The following is a 24,494-nucleotide window of genomic DNA, read 5'->3' as shown; positions in this document are numbered from 1 at the left end:
GGCTAGCCTGGGGGAAAATGAGACCGAGAGACAGGAGACTGCTTCTGAGGCCTCCATTTTGGTGTACTGTTTTCTGAGCCCCAACATCGGCAAAAGGGGTTCCAAGCCGAGGTGACCTAAGAGTACAGGCCTGAGGAGTGAGGGGTGTCCCCGCCATACTGAGGTTCTGAGTCTGGGTCCAGGACATGGTTGCACGGAAAGGCAGGGCAGGAAAGGGGAGCTGGGTTGGAGGGTGACAGACTGAGTCTGGGTCTAGCAGGCAGTTGAAACTGCTGGTGAGGGTATGAGGCCAGTCTGAATCCAAGCAGCCTGACTTCAGACTCCTTGTTCCGGAGGAGGAACCGCAAGTCCTCCCAGGGTCTTGGAGAAAAGTGAGCTAAAGGCAGAACGTGGGCCGATAACGTGGGGGCGTGGGGGGACCGCGACCCGGCCCGGGGACGTCCTAGCGTCCTTGTGTGGACCCAGCAGCCTGGGCAGCCTGGGCGGGGAAAGTTCTGATCGAGCTCTGCCGAATCGGCAGGAGCAATAAGTAAGTGAAAAAAACAGGAATCAAACCAACCACCAACACCCTTCCCTGGCGTTCAGACCGAGGGTAGGTGGGAAAGCCCTGGCGAAGGAGGTCTGCATCAGGCCTGGCCTTGAGGCGATCCCTTCTCACCCCAAATCTCCTGGACGCTGAACAAACCACTTCGCCTGTGTGGGTTGCCCGGCTGCCCTCTGGGGAAAGTTGGGTGATCAAATCCCAGTTGTAGCTCTCGATGGGTCGACGGCGATGGCCAGCGCTGTGCTGGGAAAGGGTTGCCCTGCCTTGCCCTGCCCCACATGGGCGCAGGAGGCCTTTGCATGCGCAAGGGCCAAGGGCTGGAGGCGGGCTCTCCCGGGTACAGGTACGGGACCCGGGGCGCGTGCGTCCTTAGTCCCCGGGCTGCACTCCGGACTGCTGAGAGATCGGGTCCCAGAAGTTCCGGGAGTGGTCGGGTGACCCTGGAACTTTCTTCTTCTACAGCCCAACCTGGAGCTGACTGCAGAGCAGGCTGCTGGCAGGGACCAAAAGGAGCTCCGCGCCAGGCCTGAGGTTGCGCCCGCCACTCGCGGTCCCAGACCGGGTCCCTGGCGCTCCCTGGCGCGTAGTCAGGCCGCGTCGCCCGGGCCCCACCGCGCGCCCACCCGGCTGGGTACGCCCGGCTCGCGGCCGTCCCTCCGGCGACCTGCGGCCCGGGGCTGCTGCGGGCGCCCGGGGAAGGGAGGCGGGGGCCAGGAGGAGCGGCGGCGGCCGGCGCAGCGCCAGGGCGAGTGAGGCGGGTGGCGCGGGGGAGGCGGCGGAGTAAAGAGAGGCCGCCGGCTGGGCCCGCGGGTCACTCCGAGGCGCGGGCTGCGGGCGGCGGGCGACGGGCGCACCATGCCCTCCTTCGACGAGGCGCTGCAGCGGGCGGGCGAGTTCGGGCGCTTCCAGAGGCGCGTGTTCCTGCTGCTGTGCCTGACTGGCATCACCTTCGCCTTCCTCTTCGTCGGCGTGGTCTTCCTGGGCACGCAGCCCGACCACTACTGGTGCCGCGGGCCAAGTGCCGCGGCGCTGGCCGAGCGCTGCGGCTGGAGCCCGGAGGAGGAGTGGAACCGCACGGCGCCCGCCTCCCGCGGCCCGGAGCCCCCCGAGCGCCGCGGCCGCTGCCAGCGCTACCTCCTGGAGGCGGCCAACTACAGCGCCGCCGCCACTAGCGCGCTCGGCTGTGCGGACCCACTCGCCGCCTTCCCCAACCGTTCGGCGCCCCTTGTGCCGTGCCGCGGCGGCTGGCGCTACGCCCAGGCCCACTCCACCATCATCAGCGAGGTAAGGGTGCCCCGGCCCTTTGGAAGCCGGCGGGAGAGGACGATGCTGGCTCCCAGGCGGACACGCCTCGTGTGAGACGCTGGCCGCCAGGGGAGGTCGGTGGAGACGGGACCGGTCGGCTGCCTCTGGGGACAGGCAGGATTCAGCGCACACTTGGAAGTGCCGCGTCGTAAATGCTGGGAAAAAGCCTTTCGTTATTTGCCTGAGCCCGTGAGTTAGTGCACAGATAGTTTGGTTTCGAGTGTGAACAAAAACTTTCATCGAAGCCGAGTTCTAGACGCCTGGCGCACGCCTGCTCAAGGGGGGAGGGATTGCATTGGGAGTTATACCTGATGTAAATGACGAGTTGATGGGTGCTGACGAGTTGATGGGTGCAGCACAGCAGCATGGCACAAGTATACATATGTAACAAACCTGCACGTTATGCACATGTACCCTAGAACTGAAAGTATAATAATAATAAAAAATAAAAAAAAAAGAATACTAAACAATAAAAAATAATAAAAAAAAAAAGAAGTCAAAGATCCAGCACCGTGTCATCTTTGAGATGTGCGGGCGCCGTCATTGGAAATTACGGTTTGGCGCGCGTTAGGGAACGTCAGTCTCTGGGGCGAGCGACCTTGGCAGATCCGAATTCGCTTGTGGTCTCCAGGGGCAAAGGAAAGGGGGAACCAACGTTTGAAGGCAGCGGCAGCTTTTTCCAGTTGCCCAGATGGTTACCCAAAATGCAAGGGGACAAAGGTCGAGGTTTTCCCGGGGAATGGTTTTGGTAAAATTGCTTTCGGGCAAAGAGCAACATCTGAGGGACGTTGGGAAAACTGAAGTACTGCATACATTTTAGTTTTTTTCTGATGGTACATTGCAGGAACACAGCGGGAGGGCCACAGCCTTCCAACGCAAATCCCCTACCCATTTACAGGCCGAGGCTGCTGCGGGAGTGGGGAGGGGAGGGCGGGGGCGATCCCCACATTTTGGGCAGTCAGTGCATTTGGAAGGTAGGGGAGCTTCCTTCACCCTTGGCCTCAGTAATCTGTTTCTGCATCCTTGCTGAAATGGAAGATTGCCTCTCTGCGAGGTCCACATATAGAGCAGAGTCACTTTGTAATCATCAGAACTCAGAAACGGCCTCAACGGAGCATGGGTTGCAGGGATGAGCAGTTTTATTGAGCTTTGTCTACAATCACAGCTTAAGTTAATTTAAAAAAATGATTGAATGTGATCAGGTACATTAGGGAAAAAAAAGGTTTGTCCTTTTTCGTGATAAACTTTTAAAAATGGCCTACTTGAAGAGTGGGGAAAACACTGGATTAGGAGGTAGGAGTGCCCTTTCTGCCACTGTTGCTGTTCGTCTGGTGAGCTTATCTCACTGCAGTTGGGAGTGCCGGTGGTTGCAATTGTGCATGTTTTATAACACCATGTGCTGGTGTGTTAGCACAGTGGATGGCTCTATGCTAAGTGCTCAGGGATAAAACCCCTGGCAGGACAGCCAGGCGATGTGTATATGTGTTTGGGATCTCTCTCTAATGTCATGTGCTGGTGTGTTAGCACAGTGGATGGCTCTATGCTAAGTGCTCCAGGGATAAAACTGCCTGGCGAGACGGCCAGGCAATGTGTATGTGTGTTCGGGGTGTTTCTATAATGCTATAGACACGTGTGTTAGCACAGTGAGTGGCTCTCTGCTGAGTTATCTCAGGATAAAACCCTCTGGCAGGACAACCAGGCAATACATGTGTGTTTGGGATCTTTAATTTCTACTTAATCCACAGTAAGCCTGGGGACTACTTTATAATCGGTGATGGTCTTGTTAGGGATTTCACAGTCGAAAGGACAGGGCATGGACTTGGGTGAGAGGGGGCGTTATCTCTGCGAGTCACGTGTTAGGTGACTCCTTCCACTCCACTCAGCGGTGCTGCCTAGTGCTTACTTCCCAAGTGAACCAGAAGACCCACCTGGAGGGCAGACAGCCGATTTTTGAAGACATTTAAAGTTGAAGAATAAAATGAGCCTCAAAAAGTGCTCAAGTGAGGTTTGCATGAGTGAGCATGATCCATGGACATCAAAGAAGACAGACATAAAAATCTGTAATTTAATGCTCCCACAGATACTTTGGAAGCATTCTGGGGTTGCAGGGTTACTAGCATTCTGGGGTTACAATAAGGTAATTTTATGAAGATCAGTGGCTCCTAAAATGCGGTGTGCAATGATGGAGGGTCAGGGGCTGGCTCAGTCTCCAGCTGGCTGTATGGCTTGGGTGAGTTACTCGCCCTCTCTGGGCTTTTTTCATCTGTAAAATTAGCCATTGGATTCAGCCCTTTACAATGCCCCAAATACTATCAGGGTCACCACCCGGTTACTGTTTGGTGTGCCCAGAACAATGATTTTAAAATCTTTAAGAAAGTAAAATGATATTAGGAATATGCCCCTTAAAACCTCATACAAGTTTTTGAAATATATTGGAGAGATTCTGTTTTTTTTTGTTTTTGTTTTTTGTTTTTTTGTTTTGTTTTTTTTTTTTTTTTTTTTTGAGACAGAGTCTCGCTCTGTCTCCCAGGCTAGAGTGCAGTGGCTCACTGCAAGCTATGCCTCCTAGGTTCACTCCATTCTCCTGCCTCAGCCTCCTGAGTAGATGGGACTACAGGCAGCCGCCACCATGCCCAGCTAATTTTTTGTATTTTTAGTAGAGATGGGTTTTCACCATGTTAGTCAGGATCGTCTTGATCTCCTGACCTCATGATCTGCCCGCCTCAGCCTCCCAAAGTGCTGGGATTACAGGTGTGAGCCACCGTGCCTGGCCTCTTTTTAAAATCCCGAATAGTTTTGTGCTTCTTTCGGTTTGTTTTTCATGTTTGGATTCTTAAGAGGAAAACCCCTACCTGTTCATAAAGTTCAACTATCCAAAACAAGTCAGCCATTCTCTGAATTCTACGTAGCTAATTTGCTGTCTTTCGTTCGACTAATTTTTTTCTTTCAAATTCTGTCTGATGAAAGGAACTGTAGTTACATCTTCTGCTAACATTATGTATCCAGCGTATTTTTAGAAACTTGAAGGCTAATATATAAATCATGCAAAGGGGTGAATTGGGAGAGTTTACAAAGTGGGCGGGTTGACCAGACTCCAGAATACCTCCATAGAGTTATCATACTTCATCCATGCACCATTGTGGGAGAGGAATCATTGTCCTGGCTTTATAGAAGAGAAACCTGAGGACCTTCCAGGGTCCCACGCCGTTTATGTAGCCAAAATGGATTCAAATCCGGGGGCCTTGATTGTCAGTCAGTCCACTTTCCTCCATAAAGTGGTCAAAATCCTTCAAACAAGTCAATGAAACATGGTCCTCAGATCTCTCACTGTTTATAACCTGCAGAAACCTTGTTGACATTTTGTATTTATTTTCTTACTATCAAGGTCCTCCAATGGGCTGTTTTGTTTCATTTATGGTGTCAGGATCCACAATCAACCAGACTGGCAGAAGGGAAGGTTGTGCTTTCATTTGGTGGGAATGGTTCTCTAGCCTCCTGAAGTGCAAGTTGCAAAATGGTCATTTAAATCTCATACACCCTCTTCGCATCTTACAACTTGAGATAGTTCTAAGACACTAAGTCAGAAATCAATGCCAAGTGCACAGCTCTTTATGGCCGACTCCCCATTTGTGTCTCCCGCTCAAGGCAAGGCAGTGGATTTATCACCTACATTGAACTTCCTCAATGGAGACTTTTCTAATGTCTGAATCTTGGTCTTATCTCGTTGTCAGATATTGGGCAGAATAAAATACGATGTAATGCAGAGAAGTGAGTCTGACCCCCTGTCCCAAATATTTCAATTCACTGCCCAGGGAGTATCTTCAAGATTGATGTTAGGATTTTTCAGTGCTTGCTAATATGCCATGGATGAAATAAAAGAGCTTCTCCCTAGGCTATCACTCAGAGCAGGGCTTCAGAACACCTTTAAAAATAGACTGAATCATATTCATTTTTCCTTTTCAGATCATTTTGACTTGGAATCACTTTTTCCCTTCCAGATGACCTGGCTGAATCTATAAAAACTGAATCCATTGTTTGTTTTTATTAGAAGAGTGTGTCTCTCCCATACTTTCTGAAACATCAACAATTCAACAAAAATTGTATTTTATGTTGACCCTTGTCCCTCAAAGTACCTAGTCCTTTCTGCTGATGACAACAAAAGTGTTTTAATAGTGTAATAGGCTTTTTAAATTTTGTTTTTTATTTATTTTTATTTTTTGACAAAGTCTCGCTGTGTCGCTCAGGCTGGAGTGCAGTGGCGCAATCTCGACTCACTGCAACCTTGCCTCCCGGGTTCAAGCAATTCTCCTGCCTCAGCCTCCCAAGTAGCTGGGATTACAGGTGTCCGCCACCACGCCTGGCTAATTTTTGTATTTTTAGTAGAGACAAGATTTCACCATATTGGCCAGGCTGGTCTAGAACTCCCGACCTCAGGCGATCTGCTCGCCTCGGCCTCCCAAAGTGCTGGGATTACAGGCATGAGCCACTGCACCTGGACTAATCGTTTATTTTCAAATGGAATGAAAGCAGGACTCGAGTGAACGAGTGAACAGCCACCCCACTAGGTGTCTGATTCTCGGTCTAGGCAGCAGAATGGCCAAACAGATTCATGCAGCAATGCTTTCTGGCCCTCAGAACAAGGAAAATATTTAAAATAAAGATCTTCATTATGAGAGTATGCAAGCGTATCTCCCGCTCCTCTCTGGCAGCTGATATTTTAGATTATCAACAGCAGTTCAGCTGAAGTTTATTTAGCATTTGTTATATTGTAGGCACTGGGCTAGACTGGGGATAGAAAGATACATGAGTCTTTCTCCAAACAGTGTGGAGCTTGGCAGGGAAAATTGCAGAGATAATGTGATGACAGTGGCTGTGGGTGCGGTAAAGGGTACCACCCTCTGATGGGACAGAGGAGTGAACTGGGGCAGAAAGTACATTGACCTTAACCTCAGCCTCAGAGTACAAGGAGGAGTCCAAGAGGAAAATATGAGGGAAAATATGTTCCATTCTCACACCCTCTCATCTTCATTATTTCCTCTGCACCCATTTATTTTGTGCCTTCAGGGGCAGTGGTTGGGTGCGCATTCTTGGGTCGCACATACAGGGTTTGGAATCAAAAGATGAGGGTTGGAGTTCAGGAATTTTCCTTTTTCACAAACATCTAGGGCCCTTTCAGATGGTCCATGGACCACACAGAGAGACGAGCTGGGTGTTTCTTTAATGAGGAGCATGACGAGAATATAATGACTGGGAGAGAAGTGCCAGTTCCACCAAGCACACCCTGGAGACTCTCGGAGGGGAATGTTATCCCTTTATCCTCAGACAGGTATCCCAAATCTTATCAGGTGAAGTGCTGCTGTTTATTTTCAGAAAGCTTTGAGTTCTCCAGGGATGGGCAACTGATAATAAAATCCTGGGATTCACTGGGGAGCGGGGAAGCCCACAGCTGAACCACATTTTCTGGGAATTTTGGTAAACCTCAGAAAGGAACTTTGGGCAAAGGTAAGGGACTCCAACAGATGTTGCAGAGACATTTGTACTTTTGGACCCACGGGATATTTTTGGCATTGGCATCTTAGTAGAGTGGAAAGAATACATGTGTCCTTTGGTGTCAGATAAATCTTGTCCTAAATCCCAGCTCCTCTATTTATTAACTTGAAGGGCAAGTCAACTGAGCATCCGCCTGACCCTCAGTTTCCTCAACACTAGAATGGGCGCAAGAATGCCAGCCTTAGCAATTGGCTTGAAACGTGCATGCAAAGTGCCTGCCATTGTGCCTGGTCATAGGTTGCGCTCAGTACGGTTGGTTCCTGTGAACACATAAAGACCCTTAAGCCAGGTGGGAGTCGGGAGGGAGGGAAGGAACAGGCTATGGGCCAGATTTGACCCTGGAGCTGTAAGTTTGCCGATCCCTGGTCTAGCATAATAAATCACTGATAAATTTGCCTTAAATATAAATAGTCATACCCTTGGCCAGGTGTGGTGGTTCATGCCTGTAATCCCAGGAGTCTGAGGCCAACCTAGGCAACATAGTGAGACTCCACCTATACAAAGATATTTTTAAAATTAAAAAAAAAATTAGCCGAGTGTGGTGATGCATGCCTGTAGTCCTATCTACTCGGGAGGTTGAACCCAGGAGGTTGAACTGTGCCACTGTACTCCAGCCTGGGTGACAGAGGAAGACCCTGTCTCTGAAAAATAAAATAAAATATCTCTGACACTAATTTGCTCTAGAGGCTGAGAATACCAATACTTTCCCACTGGACCCCACAGATAGGTCATATTTCCCAGCTTCCCTTGAAGTTAGAGAGGCTACATGTCTGAGGCTTGGTCAACAATGTTGGGGAAGCGAATGTGGAACTGCTAGGCCTGGAGCCAGAGCGACCTCTCTCCTGCAGTCCCTAGAGGATGGTGGAGTTCTTACATGGAAGGATATGGGTTCCTGGAAGCATGCAAGGAGGGCAAGAGCCCCATACCTCCCCTCCCCACCAATTCATCTGCACAGGAATATGGGATTGCGAATAAGAAATAAGCTTTATTGTGTTACACAACTGAAACTTGGGAGATTACTTGTTGCAGCTCTTACTGTTAGGCTGTTCTGACTCATACAGCATTTTAGTGTGCTTCCTGGTAGGGCACAGGTCACAAGGCTGCAGGCACCTGATAAAACGGTACGCAGGCTGGTGCCTCTAAGAGCATCCTCGCCTGGGTCTGGTACACAAGGTCTCCGTGCCTCCACCCTATAGAGGCTTTTCCCTCTCTGGCACCCGGGGCTCCCACTCTCCAGGAGGTCACCCTGGGACACGTGCCACAGCTGTCCTCCCCTTGGGCTCTTGTGTGCGCTATTTCCTTTCCTTTCCTCAAAATATCAGTCTTTCCTCGGCCGGGCGCGGTGGCTCACACCTGTAATCCCAGCACTTTGGGAGGCAGAGGCAGGCAGATCACGAGGTCAGGAGATCGAGACCATCCTGGCTAACACGGTGAAACCCCGTCTCTACTAAAAAATACAAAAAATTAGCCGGGCGCGGTGGCGGGCGCCTGCAGTCCCAGCTACTGGGGAGGCTGAGGCAGGAGAATGGAGTGAACCCGGGAGGCACAGCTTGCAATGAGCCGAGATGGCGTCACTACACTCCAGCCTGGGCAACAGAGGGAGACTGTGTCTCAAAAAACAAAACAAAACAAAACAAAAAACAAACAAACAAAAAAACCCTGTCTTTCCTCATGAGGCTGTTCCATTTTGTGCCTTTACACACACCTATTCCAGAAACACCTGCCCCACTGCCACCTCCACCCAGGGCTGGGCTTGGCTTCCTTTCTCTGTCTAGCTGCCTTTGCTGTACTCATCTTGTGCTCACTGCGTCATCAGACTCTGGGGCGCTGGAGGGCCGGCACTCTGTCCTCCGAACCTAATGCAGTGTTTGGCAAATATTTGTGATTAAATTAATGAATGAATGAGAAAGGGATTCCTTGGCACATGTAATGCTTTTTATGACCATGGCTAGGCCAACCCTGGAACTGGCTTTCAGAGATTAACCCAGGCCCTCTACCCATGGTGTTGCTTCCTGTTGACCTCTAACGCCGATTCCTTGCGTCACCCTCAGCCTTGCATCCACGAGGTGTGATCAGTCACAGGGTGAACAATCATCGCAGCCATGGCCCCCCACAGACCTCTGGAGCAGGGAGAAAACAGGCCTCCACTTCACTCAAGTCCTATCTGCTCATGGAGTCTGTGTCCACAGAATCTTAATGTAGGGGATGTGACCTGGAACATGAAAGGAACAGGAAGGAATAGAACTGCTGGCTCTTGGGGGCCATAATTTTAATGTGCTGACGTCCACTGTGCTGAAGAGACTTTTCCCAGCTGTCCTGGCACCGCACAGTAGTCTGTGTCACCAGCCGAGCCTGCTCCAGGGCAGCTGGGCACAGGTGCAAGGCCTGGTGCAGCGAGGAGCACTAAGGGGCCTGGGCTGAGCACCTCCCAGGGTGCAGCGCTACCCACTTCATGGCTATGGAGTGGGGAGCAAACACCACCTACCTTCCAAAACAGAATAAAACCTTTCCAACATTCTGCCCCAGTTTTTCCCCCCTCTTAGACCATAACCAAGAAAGGAAGTTTATTTATATTCTGTGAGGAAAAAGCAAAGTGTTAATGGTCTTTGGTGTAGCTTTTTAAAGTGATACATGACTGTTGAGCTTGTCAAATGATGGCTAATACTGTTTTATCTGGGTGATTTCAGTAACAACTTTTTAAGGGTTACCATGCTCTTACTTCTCTTTGTGTTGGTAATTAAATAAAATGACTCTGTGGCTAGTACTTGTGTGATAATAGAGACAATTAGTGAGGGGTGAAGTGTAGGGGCTTAGAAGAAGGGGAATAAATAAATGTGATTTACACAATTCTGAGGCAGGCATCCATCCCACCTTCCTTAACATCTACTCTGGATCCTAGTGCCCTGTAGAGTCCAAGGAGGGGACTTGTCCTTGGCTGTGAGCATGGTGGAAAGCACTGGACAGAACAAGGATAGGCACAAGCCTGGACCTGAGAAACAAAAGCACCTACTCTGCTTTCAAACTCAGTTCTGGGAGGGCAGGTGACCTCTCTCATAGGATCGCTATAGGGCACCAGCAGTGGAAATAACCAAGTGATAAGCAAGTCTTTCCACGTTAACAGAGACCACTGGTCCCAACATGCCAAAGTGTCTCAGAGGCCTTTCCCAGTTGCTGCGTCTGCCCAGCATACGCACAGGATGGCTCTGATTTCATGGCACTTCTGCCAACGGGAAGCTTTGGGCAACCGACAGCACAGAATGAAAGACAACATGCGTGTTTCCAGGCTAGTGAGGAGGGACGTCGTAAGCTGATGCTTCTGAGACAGAAACCGAAGAGACAAGGTGCCAGGAGCTCCTATGCTAAAAACTGTTGGTAGCACACTTGTGGGGATTAAGTGGTTGTGGTGAAAACAGCCTGCACATTTAATATTGATGATGTTTTAAAAAGCAATCACTGCAAATATCTGTTGAGAAACGAATGCCTTTAATTGTTCACAAATGAGTATTTGAATGCAAATACCCATAGAGAAGTTGCCTGGATAGTTAAAAACATTAACTATTCAAGGTAGAGGAGAAAATTAGATTGAAACTAATTCAGATTAATTTGGCATCAACTTTTTAAAAAATCAAATAAATAAATGTCCAAGTTATTAGGGTGTAAGAAAGTGTTCCAGGAACATTTCCCACAGAGGTTCTTGATCTTCCTGTGTGACAGTTAGTGGGAAATTGTGTGACACATTTATCACATCTTTTGTCAGCCCCTAGCATCCTTGTAAGATTGCTACAATTCCCTATCCAGTCTGTATCTAACAGAGCATACACAATCATTTTTATTTTAAATCCAACCAAGTAGAATACATTGTAAAACCAAATAAAATTGTCTTTCTATTTATCAACTCCAGAGATCATTAGATAATAACAATTTATTGTTGCAAAGTTTTGTGAAAAAATGATCAAATTTAGGATCCAAACTGGTTTAGTGTAGTGTATTGCTAAGGCAAATAGGTGGCTAAGAACGTAGACTTCCTAGTTTTGTGGATATAAGCAAATAGCTGAATTTGAGGGTTCCTGAGCTCTGGACTAGCCCAGTCCTGAGATTTCCCTGGTTTTAGGGGGGATACATATGTAAATAAGACATTCAAAGTGCTTGTCCTGTCGTCTGAGATGTGTAAGTAGCTGGTGATGATCATAGATGCTGACAACAGATACTGAGGAAATTGACTCAGAGAGGCAGCTTGGGCTTGGAAATTCGGGCAGATGGCAAGCCCCTAGGGCTGAGGGAAGTAGGCTTTAGGCAGGGCACCAAGATTCCAACACTAAGGATGTGGCCGGGGTTCACTCTCAGGAGCTGGTATAAACTGGAGCTTAGTAATGAAAACTAGGGAAAGGCCCAGGGTAGAAGTCAGAGCTACCTGATTTGGCAAGATTTCTCAAGACCCCATGGATTCAGTTGTGATATGGAGTGAATAATCCCCCCATCCAGGTGGCTCTGGGGACTAATGAGGAACATGCAGGAAACGCTGAGCATGTGGAAGGTTCTGGGCACATGCCAGTCCCCTCCTTCTTGCTCTTTGTCACTACCTGTAGTGCCCAAGTCCTCCCCTTGCCTGGTCTGGTCTGGGGTTGCTGGACGTAGACTCGCTCAGAACCCCACACTTGTTTCCAATTGCAGTCTGAGCAGAGGAATGCTGGGACAGAGCCCTGGACTTTCCTAAAACCAGGAAATCCCAGGACAGGACTAGATCAGAGCTCAGTGGGGGCTGAAGACTCAGCTGTGGGACTGCGGGACTTGAACTCCATCCCATGTTTTCTCATGAGCCTAGAAATCCTTCAATAAATATGGACAACAAAAGGTGCCCCAAAGGTGCCTTATGGTGGTTAGAAAGGCACCCATCTGGCTCATGCCTGTATTCTAGTTGGGTCAATAAGACAAATTTGCCTTAGGTTGTTGGTGGGCAGTTGCAATGGTCCTATAGGCAATGAAAACATCAGATCACAGTTTGCTTGTGTTGCTACGAGAATCTGACCTCAAAGAAAATACTCCCCCAACCCAAATCCAAATCTATGAAATGAAGACACAGCAGTTATGGTGGGGCAGTAATTATGAATGTTGAGCTTCAGGTTAGGGTTGAGGTAAATTTGGACTAAAGTGCTTTATATATTGAGCATTCCAATTCTCATAATATTGAATAGACACTAAAACTTAATTCACGAAAGTAGTTTAATATCCAATGGGAACAAAATGCCATGTTATAATATACTCCATTTATGCTTACAGTTATCAACACTCATTTCCTGTTTAGAAACTTGTTTTCTTCCTTAATTACCAGAAAACATAGTACATTTAATAATCAATCATACTAAATTTAAAATTAGGGAAAGAGAGCTTATGGTGTTCAGCAAAAAGGTATATATCAAAAAAAGACATCTTAGCATCTGGATTTTTTGGCCCAAAGGAGACCCTGCAGTTTCATTAATGGTCTACATCAAACAGGTTATGTTATGAAACAATAGAAAGCTGTAATTAAATCTAGCTTTATGGATTTGATACATCACAAAACCAGGAGATAAAAGCAACACCAACAGAAAATTGGTGACAGGGTTGAAATCTAACCTTGTTCAAGAAGCAGTCACAATGGAAGCTGTTGACCTATATTCTATATACTCTACATTTCAACAGGTAGTCTATGTTTGAACAGTGATTTTTTTAATATGTGAAGATTTTTGGTAAAGAACTGTAATAACATTTGTAAACAGAGTCTAAGAAAGATTAATTATGACTCCTTTTTTGGATTTCACATTGGTACAGCATGACCTTTAACTCATTATCTTATTACAACTATTAGAAGAATAGTAAAAATGTTATTTCCTATACTTTTCAAGTATTTATAATCATAGTATTCTTTTTATAATAGTTTTCAATTCTTATTTGATAGCATGCTATACAATTATTTTTCCTTACTAAATTTTCATAGACAGTTCACTTAAATGATTTTTCTTTTTTCAAACCATACAACCTGTCAAAGTATAAAAGATACATACAAGCAGCTGGGCGCAGTGGCTCATGCCCATAATCCCAGCACTTTGGGAGGCCAAAATGGGTGGATCACCTGAGGTCAGGAGTTTGAGACCAGCCTGGACAACATGGTGAAACCCTGTCTCTACTAAAAATACAAAAATTAGTCAGCCGTGGTGGCAGGCTCCTGTAATCCCAGCTACTCAGGAGGCTGAGGCAGGAGAATCGCTTGAACCAAGGAGGTGGAGGTTGCAGTGAGCCGAAACCACACCATTGCACTCCAGCCTGAGCAACAAGAGCAAGACTCCGTCTTAAAAAAAAGATACATACAAGCTACAAATTATTTGAATTACTCTATATTGATCTCCCTTTTCATTCTCTCAGTCTCTTTTTATTAAACCTCTTTCCCTTAAGAACATAAACAAATAACAACTACTAGAAAAGCTTCAAAGTCCAGCATTAGTCAAATTGAAGTACTTACTCTCCTGACCCAGAAAACATCATCCAAAAAAGTACATTTCAAGGCCACCTTTCCTAAACCAGTCTCAGGAAGGTCCATGCTCTATTTCCCTTTGCAAAAGCATTTAAGTTAATGCTGATATAAGATTTGTATTTATTAACTCCCCCCCACCAAAATGTAGTCTTTTTACCTTAACCTATTATTGACTTGATGACAAAATATAGGGTGATCATGGAGCTGGGATCCATGTTCCTATTTGTCGTCAGTTAAAGGAAAGAAGAGGCAAAGGGAGTTATTCTAACATTTATATGGAAGAATAAAGGCCCAGAAGCAGGTAAATCATTCTAAAAGAAGGGGTAGGGAGTAAGAAGAGGGCTTCTTCTACCAGAAATTAAAGTGAAATTCTAAGCCAAACTAATCAGTACAGCATGGTATTGGAACAAGAACAGACAAGTGGACCAATGGACAGATCAGAGCACTCGGAAACTGACTTCCCCCAGGGGAACATCATATACAGTAAGGATGGTCCCATAACTCCATGGGGAGAGGATGGATTGTTGGCTAACTGGTGTTGAAAAAAGTAATGACTCATCAGATATGGAGGATAATCAATCCACCTATCCCCACGTACAAAAGTGGACTCGAAGGGGGTTGAAGACTTAAACGTCAAAGTAAACGGTAATATTAATGAAGGAACATACAGAGAAACATGACAAGGTCAGGGAAAGACTTTTAAAGAAAAGTATAAGCCAAAAATGGATTATCTAGATTATATCAGATTTCTGTCTCGTGACAGATACCATTAGCAGAATTAATTGGATGATGACAATGATACTGAGTACAGCCATATTACTCTAATCAGGGTCATTATGGGAGTTATACCATGCATGTCAAAGGCTTCAATAATATTCACTGTGTGCTCAACACTGCTATAGACACTTGACATGTGTTCAACTCAATCCTACCCACTTCATGAGGCATGTGCCATTTTTGTAGATATTTTTTAGAGGAGGAAGGAAGATACAGAAAGATTAGATAACTTGTCCAGAATCTGGAGCTGCAGGATAGAAGAGTTGGAAAAGAAATTGCAATGTCTGAACCAACAAGTAATTAACTGATATCTCTAGAACAGGAAAAGAAGTTCTGTAAATCAACAAGTAAAAGATAGCAAGTCTTGCAGAGGAATCAACAAAGGATAGAGATAGTTTTCATGAGAGGAAACTTCTCGAAAAGACCACTAAGCACATGAAGAAATGTGTGTGTCTGGGGAGTTTTCCCTTTCTAATACTAGGTCAGCTTCTGTCTGGTAACTTGAGAATAAAATGAAACATCATTTAAAGTGACCTGTGGCATACGCTTGTGCCTCGCAGGCTAAATACATCCTAAGTGTGCTAATACTGCAGATACTTTGATCCCCTTAGGACAGTTGACCCAAGCCTTCCCAGGAGCTGTTTACCTGTGGGTGTCACCTGGCTGCAAAACGGGGATGAACAATGCACAGATTTCAGGGGTCACCCAGGGATGCTGCGACCCCAGAACACGTCACATGGAAGATGCGTCTCAGTTTCCATCTGAAAAACCTGGTATTAATCCGGTAATTCAATCACCAAATTTAGTAGTTGCATTCCCCAGATTTTCTTTTGGATAATCCACAGTTTGTAGGATGCTTTTATGTGTTCTCAGGTTCAGAATTTCAGGGATTGCTTCTGTCTTCAAGGAGCACATCAGCTTCCTGGTTAGGAAGAGAAGGTAGCAGACGTGTCCAAAACCCTCTGCGGGACTGTGCTCTGGCGGCTTTTTCTTTTCTTTTTTTTCTTTTTTTTTTTTTTCTTTTTTTTTTTTTTGAGACGGAGTCTCGCTCTGTCACCCAGGCTGGAGTGCAATGGCGCGATCTCGGCTCACTGCAAGCTCCGCCTCCCGGGTTCACGCCATTCTCCTGCCTCAGCCTTGCAAGTAGCTGGGACTACAGGTGCCCGCCACCAAGCCTGGCTATTTTTTTTTTCTTTGTAGTTTTAGTAGAGACGGGGTTTCACCGTGTTAGCCAGGATGGTCTCGATCTCCTGACCTCGTGATCCGCCGGCGTTGGCCTCCCAAAGTGCTGGGATTACAGGCGTGAGCCCCCGCGCGCGGCCTGCTCTGGCGGTTTTCTGGGTAGGCGCAGGCTTGCCTGAAACCAAACGCTCTGCCTCTTACCGCTTTCCTTTCTAGGTCACCCTTTCCGTTTGTCTTTTTGGTTCTTTAGCATGGTAGTGTCTCCATGTGAGTTTCCAGGGAAGCACAGGCTGAAGCGAGGGCGTGGAAGCTGTTTCATGCATTAGACTCTCTGGGGAGCCGCCACAGAGAGGGGACTGAGGGGCACCGCGGGATGTCCAGAGAGGCCGGGCCCCAGTGGGTGGGGGCAGGCCAGACAGTGCAGTGGGGGAGAGGAGGAAAACTCTGTCCCAGGCATGAGCCTTCTGGCATTGTGGGTTCCCCCAGGCTTCGGCGCCCGGAGGGGACCCAGGCGGCCCCAGCGTGGAATCCTGCGCCCAGGAGCAGTGGGGCAGGAGGTCCGAGCTCGAGGTGGTGCCAGCAGCGGGGCGCTCAGAGCTCCCACAGGGCTGGGCCGGGGCCAGGGAGCCAGAGAACGTCCTATCCAGGGACCCACGGATCCTTCACTCCTGCCAGGGTCTCCTTTGGGCCGACGGAGATGGAGATGTCTCTAACTGAGCGCAGGCAGCCCCGGAGCCGGCCGAGAGCTGAGGCTAGGCTGGGCTTCCGACAGCTATATCAGGCAGACGTGGGGCATCGTACCCCAATGCGCACAGTGTAGCCGAGGAGCAGAAAGAGAGGGTCTTGGCCTAAACCCGGTGGAAGGTCCGAGAAGAGGCTGGAAGGGGGCGATGTGTCCAGCAGCAGTTGGGATGAGCCAAGACGGGAAGAGCAGGTGGGAGTTTCAGGTGAGGGAAGTGACCTGGAAGTGGAGCAGAGGTTGGACCCGGCCCCTGCTGGGCCTAGTCTGGTTTCTGTCGTGACCCCTTTTCTGGGAAGATCCCATCGCGAAGGCCTCGTGTGTCCCACGTGACTGGCACACCTGTGAGGCAGGAAGCTCTGACTCCGGCCCCGTGCCCCTCTTTGAGGGCTAGAGCTTCTCCCAGGTGCAGGCAGCCTGCTCACAAGAGCAGGGCCCTCCTGGGTGAAGCCTCAGGCTCCGGTTGTCACCCCTGGCAGACGTGTGCCCAGCTCAGATTCACCTGCAGCTGGCTCTGAATGCTGGATGGGGCCGGGTTGGGGTTTTCCTGTGGCCTGGGGTGAGTCCCAGCAAGCCACCACCATCCTTGCCCACTCCCCACAGTGGACAGAGCACAGACCCTGTCCCTGATCCTCCCAGGCCACACTCTGCAGAATGTGCTTCTCTGTTTCCAAGCGCCTGCATGTCTTGCGTCCGCTGCCACCATCTTTTGTCCACCTGAAGGGGCAGCTCCATAAACCTTACTTAGACATGTCCCTGACCCCAGCACAGTGGCTGCCTTCAAACCCGCCTTTGTCTGTGGAGGGTTTTCCTTGATGACTCTGTTCAGCATGGCGGCCCCACTTTCTTCTGCTTGCATCTGGGGCTTTCCCAGGCTGACCAGCTGTCCCCACTTGCGGGGAGTGAAGGGGTTTCCTGGGACACGAACTTTCAGTGTTAAAACCAGGAGAGTCCTAGATAAACTAGGACAATTGGTCACCCTAAGTGACCCACAAGTAGAAAAATGATTCATAAAATGTATGATGATGAAAAGCTGTGAATTATTTGCATGTGTAATAGAGGGGGAATATGGTTAAATAAATGTGGTGTAGTCATTTGAAATAGTTACTGCAGGGATGAGGAAACCATGCTTATAGAATAATGCAGAAATGTTGATGGTCTATTAAGGAAGAAGAAGGCTGAGTTATACATTTGTGCAGACTGTATGATTTCAACCGTATTTGTGCACTCCATGTGGTAGATGAGTTGTTGGAAGGTAAAGACTGGCTGCATAGGGGCCCTAAAGGTGAGAGCTTTTAGTTACTGCTGCTTACACTTTCTTCTTAACTAATTCAGATATTATTTTGCCAAATGCAGAACCAGGAGGTGTGAAGCAGCCTTCGTGGTGGCACCACATTTGACACTTGAGTGGATGGGTGCAGTGTTGACAATAACTACAGTCATGCTCAACTTGATGGGATTTCTGAGGAACAAGTCAAAGATGCAGAAATTAAAGTATACAAATTGGATTGGGTTTTCAGTAAAGGAACAGGCACCAAATTGTTTCTCCATAAGGCACAATAGAGGGAGGTTGTCAAAACCTATAGTTAGTAAACTAAGTACCTATTGATCATCTCTTAAGCAAAATTGTTACCTAGTTGTCCACGTGAAGGAAAAGACTCTCTGAAAAGAGGGGGCTGTTTAGAGAAGAATTAAGCCTCTGGCACCAGAGGGGACTCCCCAGTTAGAAAATTGTTGTAACAAAAAGACTCCGTCGCTCAGAGCAGGATCAGATGATAAATTAGGCTGAAATAGTATGCGAAACCTACAATTATCTTCCTCCATATGAATAATTGAAAAGGCAATGGCTTCATTTAGGTTGTAATCTGATTTATAGCTTTTAATAGCTATGCTCTGTTAAAGTGTACACATTATCTTTTACCTTATCAAGTTTATATTGTTTTATATCAATATAATGACTTTTTTATTACGTAAAAGGATACACATACATAGTAAGTGTATTTACATAGTAAAATCAATGATTTTTTTACTATGTAGCAAAATACACTTACTTGATTCATGAACCATTAAGGTTTTAAAATCTGTGTGAGATAATGTGTTCTTTGGGGTTATTTTGATTACTGAAAATTTCTAGTCACAAGACATAATAGCTAGATACATTCTAGGTGTTTTAAATGTTAAAGTTTCTTCAGCATCAGAAATAGCCTCATGAGGTAAGTCATTATTTTCCCCTATTTTGAAGGATGGAATTGAGGCTGGGAGCAGTTTTGTGACTCGCGCAAGTTAAGACATCATGAAAAATGGTTTCCCTGCAAGGTCTGCCTCACCCTAAACCAATGTCTTGTCCCAATCCACCTGACTTGAGGGCTCTTAGATTTTAGATCTCAGAATCACCTAAAGGGCTTGTGGAACCAGACTGCTGGGCCTCACTGGAGTTTCTGATCAAGTAGGTCTGGGGTAGGGCCTGAAAATTTGCATTTCTAACACTTGCAGTTCCCAGATGTTGTTGTTGTCCCAGGTCTTAGGACCACACTTTGAGGATCACTGGTCTAGAAGGAGGCTTGTATTAGCTAGTGATTTTTTCATTGTGATGATGATGGCTAACCTTACACTTGAATGAAAAATGTGGCTTTCTTTCATCAGAAGTTCACTTCTTTAAAATTCAGCTAATACTCACTGACATGGTGTATTAGTCTTTCTCATGCTGCTAATAAAGACATACCTGAGACTGGGTAATTTATAAAGGAAAGAGATTTAATTGACTCACAGTTCAGAATAGTTGGGGAGGCCTCAGGAAACTTACAATCATGGTGGAAGGGGAGGCAAACACTTCCTTCTTCACATGGTGGCAGCAAGGAGAAGTGCTGAACAAAAGGGGGAAAAGAAAACCATGAGATTCCATGAGAGCTCACTTACTATACTATCATGAGAACAGCAGCATGGCGTAACCACCTCCATGACTCAATTACCTCCCACCAGGTCCCCCCACGACACATGGGGATTATGAGAACTACAATTCAAGATGGGATTTGGGTAGAAACACAGCCAAACCGTATCATTTCACCCTGTCCCTTCCCAAATCTTATGTCCTCCCATCTCAAAACACAATCATGCCCTCCCAACAGTCCCCCAAATTCTTAACTTATTCCAGCATTAACTAAAAAGTCCAAGTCCAAAGTCTCATCTGAGACAAGGCAAGTCCCTTCAACCTATGAGCCTGTAAAACCGAAAATAATTTAGTTACTTCCTAGATACAATGGGGATACAGGCATTGGGTAAATACAACCATGCCAAATGGGAAAAATTGGCCAAAATAAAGGTGCTACAAGCCACATCCAGGTCACACTGAGGCAAGAGATGGGCTCCCACAGCCTTGGACAGCTCTGCTCTTGTGGCTGTGCAGGGTACAGTCCCCCTCCCAGCTACCTTCATGGCTGGCGTTGAGTGTGTGGCTTTTCTAGGCACACAGTGCAAGCTGTCAGTGGATCTATCCATTCTGGGTTCTGGAGGACAGTGGCCCTCCTATCACAGCTCCACTAGGAAGTACCCTAGTAGGGACTCTGTGTGAGGGCTCTGACCCCACATTTCCCTTCTGCACTGCCCTAGCAAAGGTTCTCCATGAGGGCTGTGCACCCCAGTACACATCTACCTGGACATCCGTGTGTTTTCATACATCCTTTGAAATCTAGGTGGAGGTTCCTGAACCTCAATTCTTGTCCTCTGCCAACCCACAGGACCAACACCATGTGAAAGCTGCCAAGGCTTGTAACTGAGACCACCTCAGTCTGGATTTCATTGTCCACTGTCAGCATTTTGGTCAAAGTAGTTCAATAAGTCTCTAGGATCTTCCAAACTTTCCCACATCTTCCTGTCTTCTGAGCCCTCCAAGTCTCTGGGAAGTTCCAAAGTTTTCCACATTTTCCTGTCTTTTGAGCCCTCCAAACTGTTTCAATCTCTGCTTGTTACCTAGTTCCAAAGTTGCTTCCACATTTGGGTATCCTTATAGCAGCACTCCATTCTCTGGAGTACCAATTTACTATATTAGTCGATTCTTATGCTGCTAATAAAGATATAACCAATACTGGATAATATATAAAGGAAACAGGTTTAATTGACTCACGGTTCTGCATGGCTGGGGAGGCCTCAGGAAACTTACAGCCATGGTGGAAGGGGAAGCAAACACGTCCTTCTTCACATGACGGCAGCAAAAAGTGCTAAGCAAAAGGGGGAAAAGCTCCTTATAAAACCATGAGAACTCATTCACTATTATGAGAATAGCAGCATGGGGGTAACTGCCCCCATGATTCAATTATCTTCCACCAGGTTCCCCCCATAACACATGGGGGTTATGGGAACTAGAATTCAAAATGAGATTTGGGTGGACACAGCCAAACCATATCACATGGCTTCTTTCACTGAAGCATTTTCCCCTCTACTGCAACTTGCATATCTCTATTGCAACTTGCATAGCTCTATTGCAACTTGCAAGTCCTATAAAAACAGCACATACTCCCATCAGGAATTGATGGCACCTCCATGTGCAGATTTTGAATGTAACTGAACCTTCCTCTGCCCTGACAGTCTATGCTGCTGTTCAGTGTCTTCCGCTGCAGTCTCCAAGTGGTGTTCCTGTCATCTCGGAAGCCCTGTCTTGGGCCATGCCTGAAATGCACTAATTTGTTCATTTGAGAGGTAGTATAGAGTGGTCAGGGCATCCAGACACATCGTGGATTGATGGGGCAGTGCTATAGGTGCTGGGACACTGCCATGAACAAGAGGCCCAGGTCCCTCCCCTGTACCTCTGTAGTCGGTGCCAGCCTCAGGCCACTCAGCTGCCTTCACCCATAATGTCCCTGCACCCTCTCTGTTGAGTCTTCCTCCTTTTCCTCCTCCATCCAGCCTAGGTCACTGGTCCAGTTCTTCAGTCCATATCTTCCAGTGGCCCCACTGCCCTACCAACTGTCCTGCCTGGGCTGAGAGCACTGCTGGAGACACCACTCCCAGCACATGCTGCTCTATCCTCTCTAGTTCCTGGTGTCTGGTGTTGCCTGACAGTCATGTTGAGTGTCCTGATGTCCACTCTGGCTCTCCAGACTCTATTCTCTGCCAACTTCCCACCTGCCCCTCCCCACTCATACTCTCTTCCCCTACTCTTAGCAAACCACTCACTCTCCACTTCCCTGAGAAAATAGAAAACTTGGAATAGTACATTTCTTCAATGTCTTGCACCAGGACAATCAACTTCTCTATCTCTGCTCCCATAGCTTCCTTCTAACCCCACAGTAGAAGAGCTATAACACCACCCCCTGTTGAAAGGTTATTTTTCACCTGTGCTCTGGTCCCCACCCCTCCTGGCTTCTCAGGTGATTTCCACCTGCCCACCACACCTTTGATGCCTGTCTTCAGTCTCTCCTTCACTGGTGTTCTTTGTTCGTCCACACTTAAACCTGCTTAAGTTCACCTGCTGTTTAGAGCAGTGTCCCTTATCCCTGTGTTCCTCTACAGCTGAGCACCTGTAATTCTCTGTCATAGACACTTTCATCATCTCTACATTCTCACCTTCCACTCATTCCTCAACCTAGTGTGGTCTCCATCATCCCCGCCACACCACAGAATCTGCGCTTCCCAGGGTCTCCGATGACCTTGAGGTTGCTGTTCACTCACCTCCTCACACCTGGTCTTGTGTATCACACCAGAGCGTCAGCTGTGCGAAAGGCAGGAATAGGATTCCAACTCTGTAGGGACCCCTGTGGCTGGCGCAGGTAGCTGCCATAGTCACTGGTTCATATTTCACCGTTCTGCTCATTTTGTGCTCCCTGGTACATCTCTTCTTTCACTGCTTGCATATTCTGTCCAAGCTCTGATGAAGCCAAACACATTTAACAGATGGACACAACTGACCGTGCTTCAGGCTTCTGATTCACCCATACTTCCAGGAGTCATGAATCTGAAATCTGGAGCTGGTCTGTAGAAAGCATTCTATTTAGTGAAATGTTGAAGTAATCTTAGGTCAACTATCATGTATTTCATTATCTCCAATGCCACAATTTCCAAGTGCCTACTTGAACAGTAGATACTTTCAGGGGATTTTCATATCAATGATTGCATTTTGCCATTGTTCTTTATTTTTTCAGTAATGCTCCATCTGTAAACAACCCAAACTTCAAAGCCTGACATAGTGTATTGACAAATTATTCCTGGATGCCTGTTTTTATCAGGCCAAAATCCATGGTTATTCCAAAATGGATATCATGCAAATAATGCTGCTGTAGCATGCTAACATTTTCCAGACTACTATGAAAATGTTTAACTCATTTATAAGACATGGGGAACAATACCAGAATTTGCTACTTTGTAAACCATTACTACAGCAATTCCAGTGATGCCTGCTTGTGATCTTTGTTGCCCACTTCATAGTTTTGTATTTTCATCTCCATTTTTTAGTCCTTAAATATACAAAGTAAATGTAAATATCTTTATTTGTGAGTCTTTTAGAACTATTTTTTAACATTAGCACTTGTAAATTTACTGGAAGTTTCAAAAATTTGTATTTCATGTTAGATCACATAAACTTTTCCAATTAAAAGTAAGAAAGCTTTCAAATAAAAGTCTAACACATACAACATATGTACCCACCTCTCCAAATGAAAAAATGTTAGCATTTTGTCATATTTTCTTTAGATTTTTTGGCAGAGAAATAAGCCATTATAGATCAAGTTGAAATACTACTTACTATTGTTGTGTGACAAATTATCCTAAAACTTAGTGATTTAAAAAAACCATTTTTTTACTCACAGATTGTGAGAGTCATGAATCCTGAACAGGCACAATAGGGAGTGTTTGTTTCTGCTACACAAAGTGCAGCTTCAGATAGGAAGACTTAGAGGTTGGGATGACCCAATGGCCAGGGCAGGAGCCATCAGGGTGTCTTCATTCACTGATCTGGCAGTCAGTACTGCTGTCAGTTGGGCCACCAGTTAGCTGCAACAACTGCAAATGATGCCTCTGTGTAGCTTGGGCTTCCTCCTAGCATGGCGGCCACAGACTTCTCACAAAGTGGTTCAGAGCCCCACGGGTGTGTTCCATAATAGTTCACAAGGCAGAAACTGCATTGCCTTTCAGGACCCAGCCTCGTAAGTCACACTGCCTCATTTCTGCTGTATTGTCAGTGCCAGGAAAGTCACAAGCCCTTCCTTGATTCAAGGGAAAGGGAATTAGATGCCATTTCCTGATGAAGGTGGGCAAAGTTCTGAAAGAGCATGTGTGGGGGAGTCATGCCATCTTTGGATAGGCCAGAAGTCCCAGTCTCCCTCCGCAGGGACATCCAGTCTTGTAGTTTGTCTCCAGTCCAAACATGTGTGGGCACTTTCCCTGCATATGTGAGTGTCCACGTGAATGTCTCTTCATTGCATCTCCATCTTTCTAAAAAGTAATCACAGAGAGTCATGAAATCCAGTGTTAGAACCAGGCATTGTTAATGCTCTTATGTTATTATTATTCAAGCTGGGCTAGGGGATGCAGCATTAATAAAACAATATGTACATTGGATTTAGTTATACTATACTGTCTACTCTAATACTTTGTAATCATTAGTAATAAATAGTAGCATCTCACTTCATGTAGGATTTTGCAATGCTCAAACTATTTTCACGTTTGCTCCTTCAGTCCAGGTTTCCTAAAAATAAAATATGATAAGAGTCTTGAGACTTAAGTTCATATTTTACATGAATCAGATAAAATAATAGATAGTAAAATGCTTTGTAAACTGTGCAGAGCTATTAAGCTGCCCCTTATCATTAAGTCTTTAAGTCAGATTTTCTGATATTGTAATCCTATCCTAAACTTCCTCTCATTTCTTTGCTGACTTGTAATCTTCGCTTTTGCCTCAT

General features: G+C 46.6%; 1 protein-coding gene across 1 annotated transcript in view; it reads left to right on the top strand.

Moving 5' to 3' along the window:
• The first annotated feature begins 1,317 nt into the window (after positions 1-1,317).
• SLC22A3 (solute carrier family 22 member 3) overlaps positions 1,318-24,494 on the top strand; it is a 108,215-nt gene continuing 85,038 nt past the window's right edge. The window contains exon 1 of the mRNA XM_008007745.3: positions 1,318-1,828. Within this exon, the coding sequence (XP_008005936.1) occupies positions 1,400-1,828 (429 nt within the window). The 5' untranslated portion in view covers positions 1,318-1,399. The remainder of the gene's footprint in view (positions 1,829-24,494) is intronic.

The sequence above is a fragment of the Chlorocebus sabaeus genome, chromosome 13 (genome assembly GCF_047675955.1).
Source record: "Chlorocebus sabaeus isolate Y175 chromosome 13, mChlSab1.0.hap1, whole genome shotgun sequence".
NCBI classification, from domain to species: domain Eukaryota; kingdom Metazoa; phylum Chordata; class Mammalia; order Primates; family Cercopithecidae; genus Chlorocebus; species Chlorocebus sabaeus.
This window is presented reverse-complemented; position numbering and strand designations above follow the sequence as displayed.